We start from the raw sequence: 17,534 nt of genomic DNA, 5'->3' as shown, positions 1-17,534 counted from the left end.
CAAGATAATCCACAGACCTCGCTGTGAGCAGTTTCATGTTGGATCTTTGAGCATTTTGTAGTCAAAGATCCACAAGCTGAGTGCCAGTTAGTCACATTATATTGTAGAGAAGTCAGATGTCTCTACACACGCCATCGACGAAACACAGAAACTCACACCAAATCTAGATGGATAAATAGCACTACAGGCCAGGAAAAATATGAACTTTTTAATTCAGGTGTGAACTATCCCTTTAAAAAAAAGGCCCACCTAACAAAAATCAGTGTTAGTTTAAGCATATGCTATATTAAGAATATTTATATTCTTTACTTTACCACCAGACAGCTTTTTTTGACAGTGAACGGTTTTATGATCCAAATATTGCTCTGCTTTGCTCAACCAATCTCCCTTGGCAAAAACTGTATTTTACCTCTCAGGACATAGGAGCTGCTGGGCTACTGCTGTCTTTATTCATTAGTTTGTTTGTGTTATTGTGTGACTTTGGTGGGTCTGAGCTAACCTTTTAAAATGCCAAAGTTACATAATATCACAAACAAACTAACTGATCAAGGCAGTGGTAGTCCAAACTCCTATTTGTTCTGCAAGGTAAAATTACAGTTCTTACCAAAGGAGTTTGGTTGAACAAGATAGAATAATATTTAGCTTTTAGGTGGCTAAAATAAATTTTGCTGCCGGCCCCGTCCACAGCAGAACATTGCTCCACTTCCTTCATCAGTACTCCTGCTGCTTCCCCAAACTGTGGAACTACTGTAGGTATACCACTGATGGGACATAATAAGTCATAATAATAGTTCCTCCATGTTTCTGTTTTCATAGGTATTCCAAGGAAACTTTGACAACGACACGCACAGAAAGAACGTGATAGATCCTCCCATCTACGCCAGGCTCATCCGGATCCTCCCCTGGTCATGGTACGGCAGGATCACTTTGCGCGTAGAGATACTCGGATGCACAGAGGAAGAATGAAGCCCTTTCCTCCATCTTTTCTTGCCATCGTCCCCCGTCCCCTTGGCATACTGGAGTATCTCAGCCAGTATTTCAAAAATAAAACTGTGCAACCTGTAAAAAGAAATCAATTTCCAATGGATTTTTCAAGAATACGTGTTTGGTTGTGGTGGGTTGCTGTTTGTTCTTTTGTACAATGATTTCAAAACCTGCCCCTGATCCACTTTCGTCTTTTAGTTTCCTCTTTAAAGCGTGATCTTTGTCTTTTTATTCTCCCTCAAGATTTACCATCCTGTTTGGAATGAACTTCTGTAATATATAACGGGAGGGGTGGGGTTGGGTTTGGGGCTGGAGCTGGAGAGGGGGTGTTATGTGGTTTTAACTTGTTGCCATGGAAGCTATTGTACAGTGTCACTTTTTAACAAAGATGTGAAATCTGTCTGCCGTGCTTCATTGGACATGATTAACCAACTTCATAACATGACTAAACTGTCTAAAATACCATGTAGAGATCACATGTTATCACATTATCAGATGTATTTTTACTTTGATTACTACACCTCCTCAAGCCATGCTTTTACCCTAATGGACACTGACATTATTACATCAATCAAAACACTATTAATGCTCTTGTATTATATGTAAAAGACTAAGAAACTGCATGGTGCGTGAATTATAAATGTATATTATGACAAATCATTTAAAACCTCCAGCCCTGAGAGCAACGGCTTTGATTTAGGGACCTATTTTTATGTGCATTTTTAAATAGTTCTGAAACATTACAACACACTGCAAAAGCTTACTGAAGACGACTGAGATATGTGAGACAATAAACAAGCACTGCAGTTTAACTGCAGCACTGACACTGAGGCTTATTATAGGCTGTCTCTAGTTGAAATGTCTTAACGCTCTCATACGAAGTCTCCATTTTTTTTTTTTATTTGTATCTGTTTGATTATCGCTACACTTTTTCTAAGCTATTTGAAATTTTTGTTTGTGCTTGTTCTTTTTTGTATTTATTTAGATTTATTTGTCTTGGCTGTCAGACGCATAAAAATCTGTGTTCAATGTCTTTGTGTTGTCTTGGAGATCTAAGTTGAATCAATTAAAAAGCTCAGGATAGATGTCATTCAATAACCCACAAATGTATAATTAATTTCTGGCCACCTATTTAAAGATTATGGTGTATTATTATTTTTAAAAAATGTCAAATGAGTAAGAGCAATTACTTAAATCATGTCCATATATGCATAATTAAAATATTGAATATTTAGCAGTCTTTTATTTTCTTTAATCCCTTTGATATGATAATTGTTAATTTCTTTCTTTTCAAAAGAGAGCAAATGTCCAACAAGAATATTAATATATTAATATATTTCATTATCTCAAACCTGCAATGATGATTAAATGCAGCGAGAGTACAAAGCTCTAAATTAAATACGGGCAGTGTTTTTATTTCAGGGGATCTAATCATCATTATTATACTGGATGAGAGTAAATGTTAAAGAATTGTGGGTATTTTCACATGACATGACAGCAGCTCTCTGCATGTTCAAATGGTTTCAGGATGCTAAAAATATTTAGACACATTAAGGTTACAGAAGGATGAAGATGCTGCTATGCCAATCATGTCAAAACAGTCTGTTTATGCAATTTTCACTGTATTGGGTTGTGCTGTTGGCTGCATCCTGCAGTAAATGAACAGTGATGCTCGGCTGGTTAAATAAATGGAAGCAAACAAGTACCTGAGGCATCACAGCAGTGTCAAACCTTACAGCCCCATTCTACACGGCTTAAAAATAGGCCTGGATTACTCCAGTGGTTTCCACTCTTGACTAGTTTTCCCAAAGCTCTCGAGTGCTAGAATGAGAGCTGAAGGGAGCCGTGTCTACTTTTATGCTTCATGTTTCACTTAAGACACGTCGGCTTTCTGTCACTTAACTAACCAGTCATTTCATATTGCAGGAATACAATGTATTTGTTCTGAGATTGCAGCCCAGCCTTAAAGAGAAAGTAAGACATTTACAGGGAAAACCTATTTAATTTAATGCATCAACCTCTCTGAATAATGCCTGACTAGACTGGAAATAAAAGAGTGCCACTGTTATTTTCATCACTTTATATGTATAATGAATAAAAATGCACTGGAATCAAACAGTTTTTGAGCAAAAATGATGAAAAGCACAGCAAGAAAAACACCAAGAAATGTGTCACTGTCCAAATATTCTGGAGCTTACTTTATATTGTTGTGTGCCGGGGCATTCTCAGCTGTCATACCATCAACATGGATGTTGTTGTAGTTGACGAGTAACTGTACAAAGTCTGAAAATGAAGCAAATATTTTCACTGAATTGGAACTGAGTATAGCCAATTGTGTCCTGGTTTGGCAAATCACAGTATGATACACAGTATATGATACAGTATACTATAATGGCCCTGATGTGTTTAAAGGGATATCTTGTGTTACGTTGGCAAACTCAATGTAAGTTATACAGAAAGACTTTGCTGTAGATTACCAATATGTGACAATTGTTATCGGTGTGATCAGTTATTCCTTAGGTTCATGGACATAGGATAAGCATAAACAGATTATGATTTGTCTTTGAACATTTTCCATCATCGCCACAGAACTATATCTTGGCCAGCATCTGCTCCGATTGATCTTTGTAGTCGGCTTCCTGTCGGCAGGCCCGCTACAAAGCTTTGAGGAAGTTTGCATGATGTATGAGTTTGAACAGTAAAGTATAACAAAGATGTCCACAGGCACATTATGTTCTTGCATATCATAAAGATCTAATAGCCTTTACTTTGTACTCACCATCGACTGTCTTGTGCATTGTGAAAACTTCATCTCACGGGTTCAGAAGGGGGGAGCAAAGTGGGAACTCATCCTGTCTTTGTATTTCTGTGTCCGCTGTTCACATTTTACTTCTTACCTCCTCGGTCTGAGTGTCAATCACTATCTAGAAAACGTACCTATTATAATGCTGGTTAGGTTCAAGCCTGCAGAGGAGAGTGAGAAACTGTGTACAGTCAAAAAATGTGTTGCTTCAAACAAAAGCTCTTTCAGTTTGACAAATAAAAACATATCTGTGAAAATGATGTGGTTGCTTTGTTTTCTTTAAATGTCTGATCTCTTAATCTGTTTATTCCCTCACTATGAAAGTTTGTGACATGATACAGGATGTATTCTTCATCCCTCCTCTCTCATTCTCAGTCAATCAAGTCTCCACCTCTGCACTTGTCACTCATCTTGATAAACTGAGAAGTCCATCTACAGCAGCCTGAGGCTGATGTGTCCACACAGCCCAGACATGTTGCAGAAAGGAACATCAGATATCAGAATTTTGGCATCATGTATGTTTATTTTGTCAAAGTTCAAATTGCCATTTATTCTATACTTCTCTCAAAGTCACGACCAGGCTCATTCTTGACTATACTCTGGCCATGTACCCCAAAACACTGACAGCCCAGTTCAACAGTAGTAATGGCAGATCGTGGCTGTGCACATTGTGGCTTTATTCCTAGAATAACAATGAAAAGGCAAAGATAGTACAAAGACTTGGAGCTCACTTGCCAACTGCGTATGTGTATGTGAGGGAAAATAATGAATGGCAAGACTTTGGAGTCCTCAAATAAATTGTGCACTGACCAGTTTCTCTGCAGCATCCTAATAAAATGACTCAAGTGGATGTTTTTCCTGAATTTTAGTGTTAACTCTCAGGGTAAAAAAAAGGGGCTCTCAAGATGTGTTCTGGCTTTACAACCTTTTCTGTCAGGTGGATACTATTAAAGTCCGTGTAAAGCAACAATTAGTGTGTTCTGAGTTTGTCACACTACAGAAACATGTTATTAACAACCCAGCCAAATTTGAATGATTAAAGCTAAGTATAAAAACATTAGGTCTTAACTTCATGAAAAAAATGAGCAGTTTTCTCTTCTCTGAAATGCTGGGGTTGTGTCCACTTCTCTGTCTCAAGTGTCAAATACAACTATGGCCTGAAACATGGACACTGTCTGGCAGCTTTATTGGACTTGTGCAGACAAGTTGGAACCACCAGAGGCAGGGGACAGTGATCTACCATCTAATTGGACAATCAACTTTTTCCTCTGCAACAAGAACTATTAATTCAAATTACAGGTCAGGTTGGTGGTAATGTATGCATGTAAAACAGAGGTAATAGTAAGGCTGGAAATGGCAAAATATAAAAACATGTAAAAATGTGTCTTACCTTAGCTTACTCTAATTATTATGAAGTGTTAACGTGCCATCTGAGGATGCATTGGATCATGACAGTGAACTCAAGATTTATTGTACATCACCATACACCAAACAGCTCCATAGTTACACTTAATATCAGGTTGCAACTGCCACTGCTGACTAAACTAACCATAACCTTCCTCTGCATGTGTTAACATAACTGGAAAGAATTAGCAAAAAAGTTACAAACTAATCTGCAAAATTATTAGTATGAAGTGTGCTTTGTGATTTACAGTTTAATTCACCAGATAAAAATCTTCTTGTTTAATGAGTCTGTTGGCTTAGCGCTGCTCGCCCCTCTACTCCATCAAGCTTGGCACAGTGTCAACATGGTTTTACCACATTAAGCTGCTTTCATTGATTTTCTTTGTCCTGCCACTGCTGTTTCTGTGTCTCTCAGGTGAGTTCTCACAGCCGTGGCAGGGGATCACAGTGTGAGCCGCAGGGCCGAAACGGCGGTGGAAGCTGAAATGTCCAGTAATGATTCTGTTATCAAAGTGTCAGCGTACGAGGCGGTAATTGCCTCGTAATTCAGGTGAGTGAAGCAACTTGGCAATTAAATGCTTATTAGAAAACAATCAGTTTAGTCTGGTTGTCCTTTCCATCACAGCTTGATTAGTAAAGATTCTACACTCAAAGTGTGAGTGACCACTTTTTGGTGGTCTTTGAGGAGAATTGTTCCCTTGTTAAATGGATGTTCCCCAGTGTGGTATTTTACCTGCATCTAATCAATTCAGGACATGAGCCGTTTCCACATAGATGTTCTGTCTCACAAAGGACTCAGTACTGTGACTGCAAGTAAACTACTTATTTTGTCTGATTGGATCAGTGGCATGTGTCTTCTAGTGTCTACATTTTGTAAGTAAAATACTAAAATTCAATAGATTCTTCCAGCTGCATTGATATCTATTTTAAAATCAACATTATTCATTGTGTTTGTTAGATGTGACTGCAATTAGTACAGCTGGATTAACAACAGTGATAAACATTCCTACCTTTTTTTTTTGAAGTGTGTGTATAACACTGTCATTACACTGTCATAACCATGCCATTAACATGACAGAGTCTTCATAAATGTTTATGACTGTTGTCACTGTGACCCATCCAAGTGTCATTTGGTCAATTATGGAATCTTTAATGCGAGGCTGACATTGCTTCAGATGTCTTTGCTATGACAGCTTCACATCAGTTAAGTAAAAAATGTCTGTTATGACAACTTAACATTACCCAAGACAACATAACCTGTTTTAAGTTTTTGTTATCACAAGTTGACATTGTCAGACTTAAAGAAACATTTGTGTTTTAACTGTTGGGTGTTATAAGTGTGTCATGAATATTTCCCTTGACCTCAAGTAAGGTGGTACATTTTGGACTTGCTATAAAGATGTCATTAAATGTTATAAGGCCAGTTTGATGACTCAGTACAGTACCAAAGTGATTTAGCTTACCAAGTTACCTGATGAACAGATTGTTAACAGCTGTCTGCTGTATCTGTTGCAATCATTAGCTAGTTAGCTTGGCTAGCTGTGGAACTAGCTGCCTAATTAGATGATTCAGCCCAAGAGACAAACTCAGCCAGAATCCTTGGTACTGTACTCCATGTCAAACTAGACTTTGTTGGTCTCAGAGGCTGTGTTCAGTCCCAGTCCAACCTGTATCCCTAAATCAACCAGATGCAGCTAGATGCTAGAAGAACGCTAGCATGGCAGCATTCATAAAGACACCTTCACCTTTGTTCATGACAGGTGTTTTGATATGGTTATGACAGTGTAAGTCTAATGCACATCCTTTCATATAAGTGGTTACCAAAATATTGTATTCAGTGCAGTGATTTTCATTGCATCCACTGGAGCCTGCAGAACAAACGAAGGTGAGAGGAAGAAAGGTGTTTTCTAGAGCACATAATCTATACCTTATATCTTAAACGTAGTTTAAATACACATCAAGGTAATACTATATTGCATAAATTGATAACCTTATTCGTAATATTGTGAATGCATTTTTTGGTCTCTTGGCACATACATTCTAAGTACAGCTCCCTTTAGTGGTTAAGAAATTTATTGCTATAATTTTCACATTGTTAATTGTTAATTCATGTTTAGTAATTATTTTCTCACTTCCCAGTTTTGCACAGTCTATTTTGTACAATCTGCCCATCTGTCTATTTGCAACATTTCCTGGTATATTCATGTTGTGTCTTAAAGTGTTTTTTTTGCAGAAAGCTCTCAGTGTAATACAGCAGCCACACATTGTTTGCTATCTTAATTTCAACATTTGTGTAGCTGTTTTGACTTGGCTCTGTTTCTTGACCTTTTTCATTCCCTTTCCAATTTCACTTCTTTTATCTTTTCGCATGCAAGGAGCATAATTCTATTACTGCGATCAAAAGGCAAGTCATATTTATTCTGGTGACCCTCTGATTAAATTTAGCTTTGCAAACTGATGAAATGAGTCGGCAGATTAAAGCATCACTGCACTGTGTAAACCAGAGGTGGAGGGAGCTAAGACACATTCATTTACAAAAGGCCTTCTGTGAAGAAAGCTTTTTTTGAAAAAAAATGTGGTGTTTTGATAATACTTTTTTTTAGTGTAGCAATTTGTTTAAAGGTCCAGTGTAAGATTTTTTTGTGAATTTATTGTCAGAACTTGTCAGAAATTGAATAGAATAATCATAAGTATGTTATAATCACTTGAAAATAAGAAACATTGTGTTGTTACCTTGTGAGACATTCATATCTACAGAGGGCATGGGTCCTCTTCCATGGAGGTTGCCATGTTGCACTGCTGCAGTCCTTTTTTCTAACACGTGCTGGCTTGGCTTGACTCAGCTTGACTCAGCATGTCAGCCCAGCATGGCTGAGACTGTCATTTGCATTACAGCAGGGCTACCCTCTTGAAGGTGTATCTTTTATCTAAGTGTTAGATAGCTAACAATGTTTAATTTCCTATAACTTCTTCATAATAAGATCCCTTTGTTATTTAAAAGGTTTTGGTCTGTCAATAAGCCTGTTATCCTGGAAACAAAAGCCCACTGCTCCAAAAATATACACTGTGGAGTTTGAGTTCAGTTACTGCCTGCCAGACTCCATTAACATTTTGCTCAATTTAACTGTTCTTAATATCTACACCTGTTAAAATCTTCTTAATCTGTAAGACACACTACAGTATAAACATATTGTGGAAGTTACACAATTAGCCAATTCAGAGTGTAAAAAACAGATGTATAGATATGTGATAATTATGCTAAATTCTCACCAGAGAGATGAGTAGGATCAGTTATAAGAGGTGTTAATAGAGTAGGTAGAGAGTAAGGATACTGTGCTTCACTGGCACCAAACTCCAGAGAAGACATGGCAGCACCTTACAACTTAATATGGAATATGGTCTCGCAATGATCCATTTCAAACACTTTCTTTTTCCCTGAGAATTTTTACAAATTTTGAGGAATGATGTTGCACAGCCTGAGAGATATTAAGAGGAACATATAATAATTCAGAGGGGTTATTTTTAAAAGGCCAGACTGAAAAGGAGAGGAATAAAATGTTCACCGAGGGTTCAATGTAATCTGGAGTCTCTGTGACTACCTGTCTATAGTATGTGCGAAAAGCTATTTGTACTAACGTGTAGAGATTAGAGGTCTTGCTCCCATCAGGAGCATGTCCACCCCTATGCGGTAAAATGTTACATTATTAAGTGAGCAGAAATGACAAGGCCTGGATCACATTAAATGCTCTCCTGCTGTTCTCATGTGTAACTGACTGGCAGGGCCATAACAGGATTGGCAAAGGAGACCGAGGAAAAGAGAAGTGTAACTGCAGCTGCCTCCTGCAGTACGGAAAAGGCTCAGATGTGGCAATTGTTATGAAAATGTTCACATTTTTCAAAAAACACACTACATTCCTGAACTGATTTAACCGAATAATCTCACCTCAAGCTCCATTTACTTTTTACGGTGTTTGACTGTATCGCACAATCTTCATCAGCCGATGTCGTTTGTTCAGTGTAATGGAGCTCTAGATGTTCAAACGTTCCATTAGTCTGAACAAAATGATAGATATAACGATACAATACTTTAAAGTTTTAAAAACTGTGGAAACTGTAAAGGCTAATTAAATTTCATTCAACCTTTATTTTAACTCGGAAATACATTGAGGTAGAGACCTCTTTAACAATGTAGCCGAGTGAAACAATAAAAAAAATTAATTAAAAGCACTTGGCAGCTTGGTCAGTGACCCTGCGCTTCAAAATATGACACCATAGGTACCCATCTTGCATCAATTTTCATCGCTCTGCAATTAAGTAACAATAATAAATATGCAACGTCTGACTAGACCTTAAAAATAAAGGCACAAAAACTACATGCTTAGGTTTAGGCACAAAAAATACTTGGTTAGGTTAAGAAAAGATCATGGTTACATGGTTAGGGTAAAATTAAAATTACATCAACGCAACGCAACTCATAACAATACATTGCAAAGCAATGCATCACAAAGCAAGACAATGCAAAACATCGCAAAGTAATGCATCGCAACAGGAGTGAGAGTGAGAGCAGACTGCCTTGTCATGTATTAACCTGGTAAATAACCACTGCACTCTGCATTTCACCGTATGTTGCATCACTGTGAAAGAAATGGTAATTGGGCCCATAAAATCCTGTACTGTTGTGTTATTCATGTTATCCATTCAGTGCCACAAAGACAAAATCCAGTAAATCTACAACAATAAATGTGCTGTAAAGGATGAAAAAGCCAAATCTGATGTGCCAATGTGCTGATCATATAATAGGTTACATTCATTTGTAAATCCAGCTTTGGATGCAGCTGAGCTCGTAATAATGGGTCCCCTCCTGTCTGAGGTTGTGTTAACATGAATATACTGCGGCAGGGAGGGATGGGGGTCACTTTATGATCTCACTGATACAGCTCACTTGGTCAAGGTAGCCATCTTAACAAGATTTACTGCAGAAGTACAATTGGCAGCTCCCTGCCTCCCACTGAAGATGTGACACATAAAATGATTTCCAGCAGTGATGTTAGCGTATCATTGTGATCAGTGGGTTAGAGGAGTGGAAAATGCACTGCTTCAAAATGTAAGGCAAAGTTACAGGATGGTACGGACTGTAAGGCACTGTAACTTAAAGCATTCAAGTTTAACCAACATCTCCTTTTGCTAAATTAATCGCACATCTCAGTCTTGATAAACTGTTTTCAATTCAGCACTCAGGCCAGACAGTCTGCAGCACAGTTTTCAAACTGTCACATGGATTTATAGCTCTAAGTCTTTACTGTCATGTTTTCCATAACACAGAGGTCAAGGCTATGTAGGCTGAGAGCTGCTACCAGTTACCTCGCTCATTTCATGTACAGGAGGACCACAACTAAATATCTATCCATCTATCCATCCATAAGTATGTTTTCTTTAGTGTTTAAACCCCTGAAAATTGTGTTTTTTGTTATCTTAGAATGAGCTGTTTATATCTATAGAGGGCACTCGTCTTCCATGGAGGCCATCATGTTACAATGCCATGTTTCTACAGTAGCCCAGAATGGACAAACCAAACACTGGCTACACATACAGACTTTTGCATTTTTCATGAGTTTCCCAGCCACCGTAGGTTCTCCTACAATAAGACTTCTCAAACTCCAGACCAAACGACAGCTGCACGGACCCAGTCCATACCTCTTCTGCAGAATACAATACAATACTACAAATATAATATTTTAAAATAAATGTTCTATTTGCTGCTAATGTAACAGTAGCTGGAGATCATTCTCAACAATCCTGTCTCCAGATGAATACGATTTAAATTAGGGATCTAATGATACATCAGTCTGGATTGATATATTGATTCAATGTTCAACAATCCAGTATGATGGGTACAAAGTGAAATTATTGATTTCCACATTTACATGTTCCCAGACAAAGTAGTGTGTTAACCAGTTAGAAAGAAGCAGGATGAGCTTTTTATTTAGGTAATTTTATTTTTGACATTATATTTTGTGGTTGTTATAGTGGAAACACCACTTTTGTCCACAGGGGCCTCCAAAATCAAAAAATATGAAAGTTCCTTGTAGTAGCTTTAACAAATGTAACAAAAACACTGGTTTAAATAAATGAGACCGGCAGAAAAACATGGCTGGTCTGGCTGACTGTGGCAGAACCAAAACACAGAAAATGAGAACATTCACTGTAACAAAGTGGTGCCAGGGGAGACGGAGCCTGTCTGCTGGCCTCCAGCGCCAACCAACCAGGAACCTGCGACCATGACAAACAAAACACACAACGCACACAAGTCCTGCTAGAAGCCCTGGGGCCATTACACCATCAATTGAGGATTTTGGTCCAGATGCCTTGCAGCTCTTTTCCAACAAGTAACCCAAGTGGTGTATGTGAGGAGGTGGGGGGGGCTTCTTGATTAATGAAAAAGGTAACTGAGAAGCCAAAGGGAGTTTCATGGTGGAAGGTGATGTAAAACAGAGGGATTTTCCACAGTCTGGCTGCTCTGTTAACCATTAATAAATAATTTGTCAACCAGCAATAAAGTCATTAGTTATAACATAGAAAGCCTTTATAAAAGAGGGAGTTATAAGAAAGTAATGACATCATGATGACATGACCCAAATAACCAAATAAACCAATTTAATATATCCCTACTGTAAGAGAACATTGTTTATTGTGATTATTATGTTTAAAATTTCAATGTGGCTGGACAATAAAGTGTTATTACATCTTAGAAAACATCCATCCATCCACTCCTTGAGCACTTTTTGAATATCCAATGAATATCAAATGATTTTATATAAACTTCTGAAAACCAAAGAACTATAATCTGCTGAAAACATTTACATAATCACTCAACAAATGCCAAAAGAAGACTGACACTGATATTAATGTCAAAATCAGATGCTTTCTATCCCTGTCTATCCTGACTTTATTCCTCTGGACACTATTTGCAAAACTGCAAGAGGTCACTTTACAGAAAAATGTTTTTTTTTTTCAGGTTTTCTGAAATGTGAAGGAAACCTTGCGAGCTAGTTTAACTCATGATTGAAGACATTGCAGGAGACCTTGATGGAAGCATTTATTGAAGCTTGATGAAGGAGAACAGAGGAGCGACACAAAGTGAATCACTGTCTATCTGACTGTCTGTCTGACGACCAGTTCTGAGGATGCACACCTGTCGAGCAGTGTTTAACCTTCAGTATTGTAAACTAGGCTTGACCTAAGTCACGTTTGCATGTCACATGCAGTGAATTCTGCTCTAATTCTGTGTCAGGCTGTTTGGTCTGAGGCAGAGCAGAGGTTTTCAAAGGGGGAGGTGGGCTTCCACAGGGGGGCTCCAAACTGTTTCAGAAACTGGAAGCGAGAAAATATGACATTCATTATTAAAAGGCGATCACAGCTCAAATGTCTGTGATCTATTTAAGAAGATATTTCAGAAATTACGCATTAGGGAGTTTTTCAGTTATTGCCAATTTCCCAGTGTCAGAAACTAATAAATGCCTTTGGACAGACCTTTTTATGTGTTTGGTGTAGTCTAATGTTATGTCAAATAGCAGTATTCGGCTGAATTGACTCAATGGCCTTGGTCTCAAGGAGATGGAAACAGTATTATTGGAACTCGCAAGCCCAGAGACAGAAGCTACGTTTACATGGACAATATTTCTTCAATCTGACTGAAACAACTCTTATTTAAAATTCCAACTTACCCTTTTATATCGTTGCAAAATAAAATGATTCATTGAAACTGGTGTGTTTACATCGTCAAAGCATGAATAACAATCTAACTGTTTTTGACAAGCACAAAATGGTTCCGCCACTGTGAAGCCTCTAATCTACTGGAAATATAACAGAAGAAGAAGAAATGGTTCTCGGCAGAAATGGTTCTCTTTTTATTTTTTTTTTTTAGACTTTTTTTTTGCAGTCTATCGAGTGCAGAGGTGTTCACAAAAGAGCTGAGTCTTTAGCCTTTTCTTAAAGTCTGAGAGAGACTGCAGAGTGTAGCTAGCGACCTAGGGCCCTGTTGTGGTGGTTGTTTCATGGGCCTTTCACTGGCAGAGCTTAGTGAGCGGGAGTGAGCGTAGACCTGAATGAGGGTCTAGGGTGGCAGTGTAAACTTTTGATAATCCATTAAATAGCTTTTTTTAAACAGGACAACAGGACCTTCCTCCATCAAAGACCAGTAGCCAGTTTCTGTTCCAACCAAAGAGAAATGATATGATTAAGTGTTTACATAATTATTTTATTTATTTAGTGTTCAGCCCTCTCTTTCATTGAAAATTCCTTCCGATCAGGTTTGACTGAGGTTGATTGTGGTCTTTACATGAGGCATTTTAATCTGACTGGGCTATTACTCTGATTATTTAGGGTTATCCATGTAAACACAGTGAGGAAGGAGATAGAGATAGAGGATTTGTAACTGACACCAAACATGATTACCTTTAGCCTGAAGGAGGAAAATTCCTTCATAAAATTTTTATCCATTGATGTCATTTTTCCATGATGGACAGCCCCCTGTGGACAGTTATAAAAACAAATTTAATTTGTTTGATTCAGATTGTCTTTTCTGACAGCCACAATGAGCATACAGCTGGTAAAGTAATGATCTCTGCTCCATGGGATAAATCTGCCCGCCATGTCTGCTCAACAATTTGACATGATTTTGACTTTTTACCCCATTTGTAAAAACTGTGGAGATAATTTGATCATGCCTCAACCAGAACGTTTTATAACTGGAACATTACAGCACCACCCAATGTTTGAGCTATATATAGTCTCACTTATCATATGGACTAAATTTGTCTGCATGGCGCTGTGTTTGTCACAATGAGTATTGAGGGCAAATGAGTTTCAAATGCCCTGTGATATCTCTCTTGTTATCTTGTTTGTGTAGTCTTTGGGGACTCTTTGGCAGAACTGGGCCAGTCTTGTGTGCACCGTTCACTTCTCTAATGAAATTGATGCAAATGTTATTTTGGGTTCCGTTATCATACCTGTAAAACATTCAAGTGGGACAGAAATTACCACTAAAAGGTTTCTGAAAGCATCACACTAACTCTGATTATGTATTATTGAGGTCAGCTTCATTCATTCTTACATATGTATTGAGCACCAAAAATATTTCAGAGCAAGAACAGAACATGTGAACAAAAACCTAATGCCTAATTCAGTTAAAATAGATATCACAAGGACATCTTAAGGGGAATCGTGGAGAGAATCTGTGCTCAAAGTCACGAGACTTTAAGCAGTATTTTATGCAACCTTTTCAGGGAGGTGCATGTGAGCAAGGCAATTTATACTGCAAGCTCTGCCTGATGACCCCTAGATAAATCATTATTTCACACTGTGTAAGTAGGTGGATCTGCTCACAGGAAATGCATTCAGAAAGGGCTACGAATGACTAGCCAAGCTGGGCATTGGTTGTTATTATTTTCCTTATGTTTAACAATTCAGGTGTAACGATTTTACATTGAAAAAAAATCAAAATTGCAGCTGTTTTTAGCTTAAGAACGCATTGTTTGCTAGCCCAAAAACCCCAAACAGTAGATAGACACAGTTAGCAACTAGCTGGTAAACAGAATTGAGCTTTTAGCAGTTAAAGAGCTATGCTGCATCTGAAACTAACATACTATTTAGCAAAAACAGTATGTGAGATTTTGTGTGTATGTCCAAAACCTTAGTATGCAACCTACAGTATGCAAGGTCCGCACTATTTTGGGGGGAAGTATTGCAATATGCAAGTACAGGCACAGGTTAGGGTTAGGGTTAGGGGGTTAAGAAGAGAAGCTTCTCAGGAAGTGACACGATACAAAAAAAAAAACCAAAAAAAACATACTATTGTTTATGTACACAACAGTATGTTGAAAGATAGTACCCACATTAGGCATGTAGTGCATAGCCCCAGATTTTATTTTTCCCCTCAGGAGGTGGTGGAGATCAAAACAGAGCTAAAAGTGAGTAAATATTGGTCTTTCTTCAGGTGTCCAAAAGCACCATTTCTAATACTAATGTTGATTTGACCTGCTAGCACAACACAATGTGAACTTTAAAAGGTGTTGACGTCAGTGTTGTGTTTACAGTTTATTCTGCTGCCTCCAAGTGGTCAAAATAGTCGTGTCTAGATTTGTGAGATTTGTACTAGTCCTGCCTTAATGTGGTGGGATTGGCTACAGTTCCTGTACTGTGATTGGCTAGTACTCACTGCCTCGACAAAGGCTTTCTAAGGTGAAAGGGTCTATTTTAACCACAAACCATGATCTTTTCCTAAACTTACCCAAGTAGTTCTTATTTCTTAACCTACCAAAGTGTGTGTTTTGTCACTGTAACTGAAACGTGAAAATAATTTTTAAAAAACTAAACATAATAACGACCATAGTAATGGTAGTGTCAGGAGTTGAACATTTTAAATAAACACTTAATTACAAAGAAACTGTAACATGATGAAATTGTAACATCTCCGCAGGCAGAATGATGCTGACACTGACAGATTTTTAGTTTGTATGTAACAAACACCAGCAGTGAGGGATGATATTATACTGTAGTACCTATTTTTTGTCTTGACTGCAATTATCATTCATAGCTTTTTCACAGCTTTTTCCATGTGTGGTTCAGGGCTGAGCCTCATGACTGTGGCAACAGAAGGTGAAAGCTTAATGAGGAGATTTATTAAAAATGCAGAAAAGGATCCAAATAATTGGCAAGAAAATTAAAGGAAAGAAGAGATTAGAAGAGTACAATGGCCTGAAATTACCTATTAACTGTTTCAACTTGATCAGAACAGTTTCCTTAATAAGCGTTCTCAATGTTGAGGAAAAAAAAATAATTGCTGCATTGCATTAGCTTTACATCATTCTGTAAAAAGTGGGATAACTTGGGTACTTTACCTTTTATCCTTAGTAGTGTTTTTTTTAGATTTTGGTAGTCATTAAGCTTCTTTGCTCCTGTTAAGCAAGAATATGATAAAAAAAAGTATAATAATTATATAATATGGAAGAGAAGAGGTTAAAATGGTTCCTGCTTCATGACAGAATAAGATAGATGAGACATCTGGAGATGAGGTCTTTGTCCCTTAGTGATGTGACTGTTTGATGGAGGTGACAAGAGCTATGCAGCAGAATCTATGAAAGATACATGAGCTGAGCTCCAACGAGCCTCCAGTCTGTGTCAGAAAGGAACGCAAGAGTTTAGTGCCTGTGAGAGTCACCTTTTTAACGACTCGCTCAAAGCCCTGAGCAGATATATGGTCTAAACTACCCAGTACAGTAGGTAATGCTTCAAGCTTTGAGAACACAGTGTAAGCTTCAAAGTGAGGCCAAATAGTCCTTAGAGACCCGAACAAGGTGCACTTCTTTAGGTCAGCATTTCACACTGCATGCTGTCAACTCACATTTCACTTTGTACAGTCAGACCATTTTACTTTGGTGCTTCTTCAGGATATTTTCTTTTTCAGATGATAAGAGGAGATGCAGTGGGTTCTTTTACAGGGTCTGTATGGAACTGGAATATTTTTAATGACACTAAAGGCAGTTAAGAGAAATGCAGTCAGCATCCTGTTGCTTGCATTTGCACGCCATAGCATCAATTACACCATTTATTGTTGGCTAAAATCAGCATCATGTCATGGTTTGGGGTTTTCTTAGTTATTTCCTGTTTTATTTTGTAGTCCTGGTCCTCCCTCGTGTGTCTTGTCTTTACTTCCTGTCTTTGTTCTTTTCTCGCTCTTTTCGATTCCCATTGGTTTCATCTGTCTGTCCACCTGTGTCTTATTAGTTCTTTGTCTATTTAGTCCCTGCGTTTCTCTCTTTCTTTGTCAGTTCGTCGTTGCCTTTGTGTGTCTTCCTGCCCTCTCCTGGTATGCCTTATTGTTGGACCTGACTCTTGTTTTCTTGGACTGTTTTTGCGTTTTGCCTTTTGTGGATTCTTTTGTTTTCTGGACCCTGGTTTTGACCCTCCTGCGTTTTCATAAGCTTTTGTTTATTTGTTTACGTTATTAAATACATTTGAACTGGATTATCTTTGCAGTCTTTGGTCATTTTTGGGTCCTCCATCTTTGATTCTGACACACACTTAACACATCATAGGTGGGGAGGTAAGTTGTCAGCCTTCACAACTAACATATCCAGTCAGTTCTTAGAGATAAGATTAGTTAGCAAGCAAGCTCAGGTTAGCCAGCCAGCCAGCTGCAACCCAGCCACATTGCATGGATCCAGTGTTGGCCGTCAAGGCAACCTACAAACGGCAACCCAGCCAGATCATTCCCAGTAGTGAATTAGCTAATGTTATCCACTCAAGACATTATTTGCTATGTTAGTCAGCTACCAATTCATCC

The 17,534-nt window shown here is 38.1% G+C and overlaps 1 protein-coding gene across 2 annotated transcripts in view; it reads left to right on the top strand.

Moving 5' to 3' along the window:
* edil3a (EGF like and discoidin domains 3a) overlaps window positions 1–1,885 on the top strand; it is a 165,976-nt gene extending 164,091 nt beyond the window's left edge. For both annotated transcript variants that reach the window (XM_084729008.1, XM_084729007.1), the window contains exon 10: window positions 817–1,885. In XM_084729008.1, the coding sequence (XP_084585134.1) occupies window positions 817–966 (150 nt within the window). In that variant the 3' untranslated portion in view covers window positions 967–1,885. The remainder of the gene's footprint in view (window positions 1–816) is intronic.
* The last annotated feature ends 15,649 nt before the right edge of the window (window positions 1,886–17,534 follow it).

The sequence above is a fragment of the Lutjanus erythropterus genome, chromosome 10 (assembly GCF_056507025.1).
Source record: "Lutjanus erythropterus isolate fLutEry1 chromosome 10, fLutEry1.hap2, whole genome shotgun sequence".
NCBI classification, from domain to species: Eukaryota; Metazoa; Chordata; class Actinopteri; order Lutjaniformes; family Lutjanidae; genus Lutjanus; species Lutjanus erythropterus.
The sequence above is the reverse complement of the archived record's forward strand: the minus strand, read 5'-3'. Positions and strand labels throughout refer to the sequence as shown.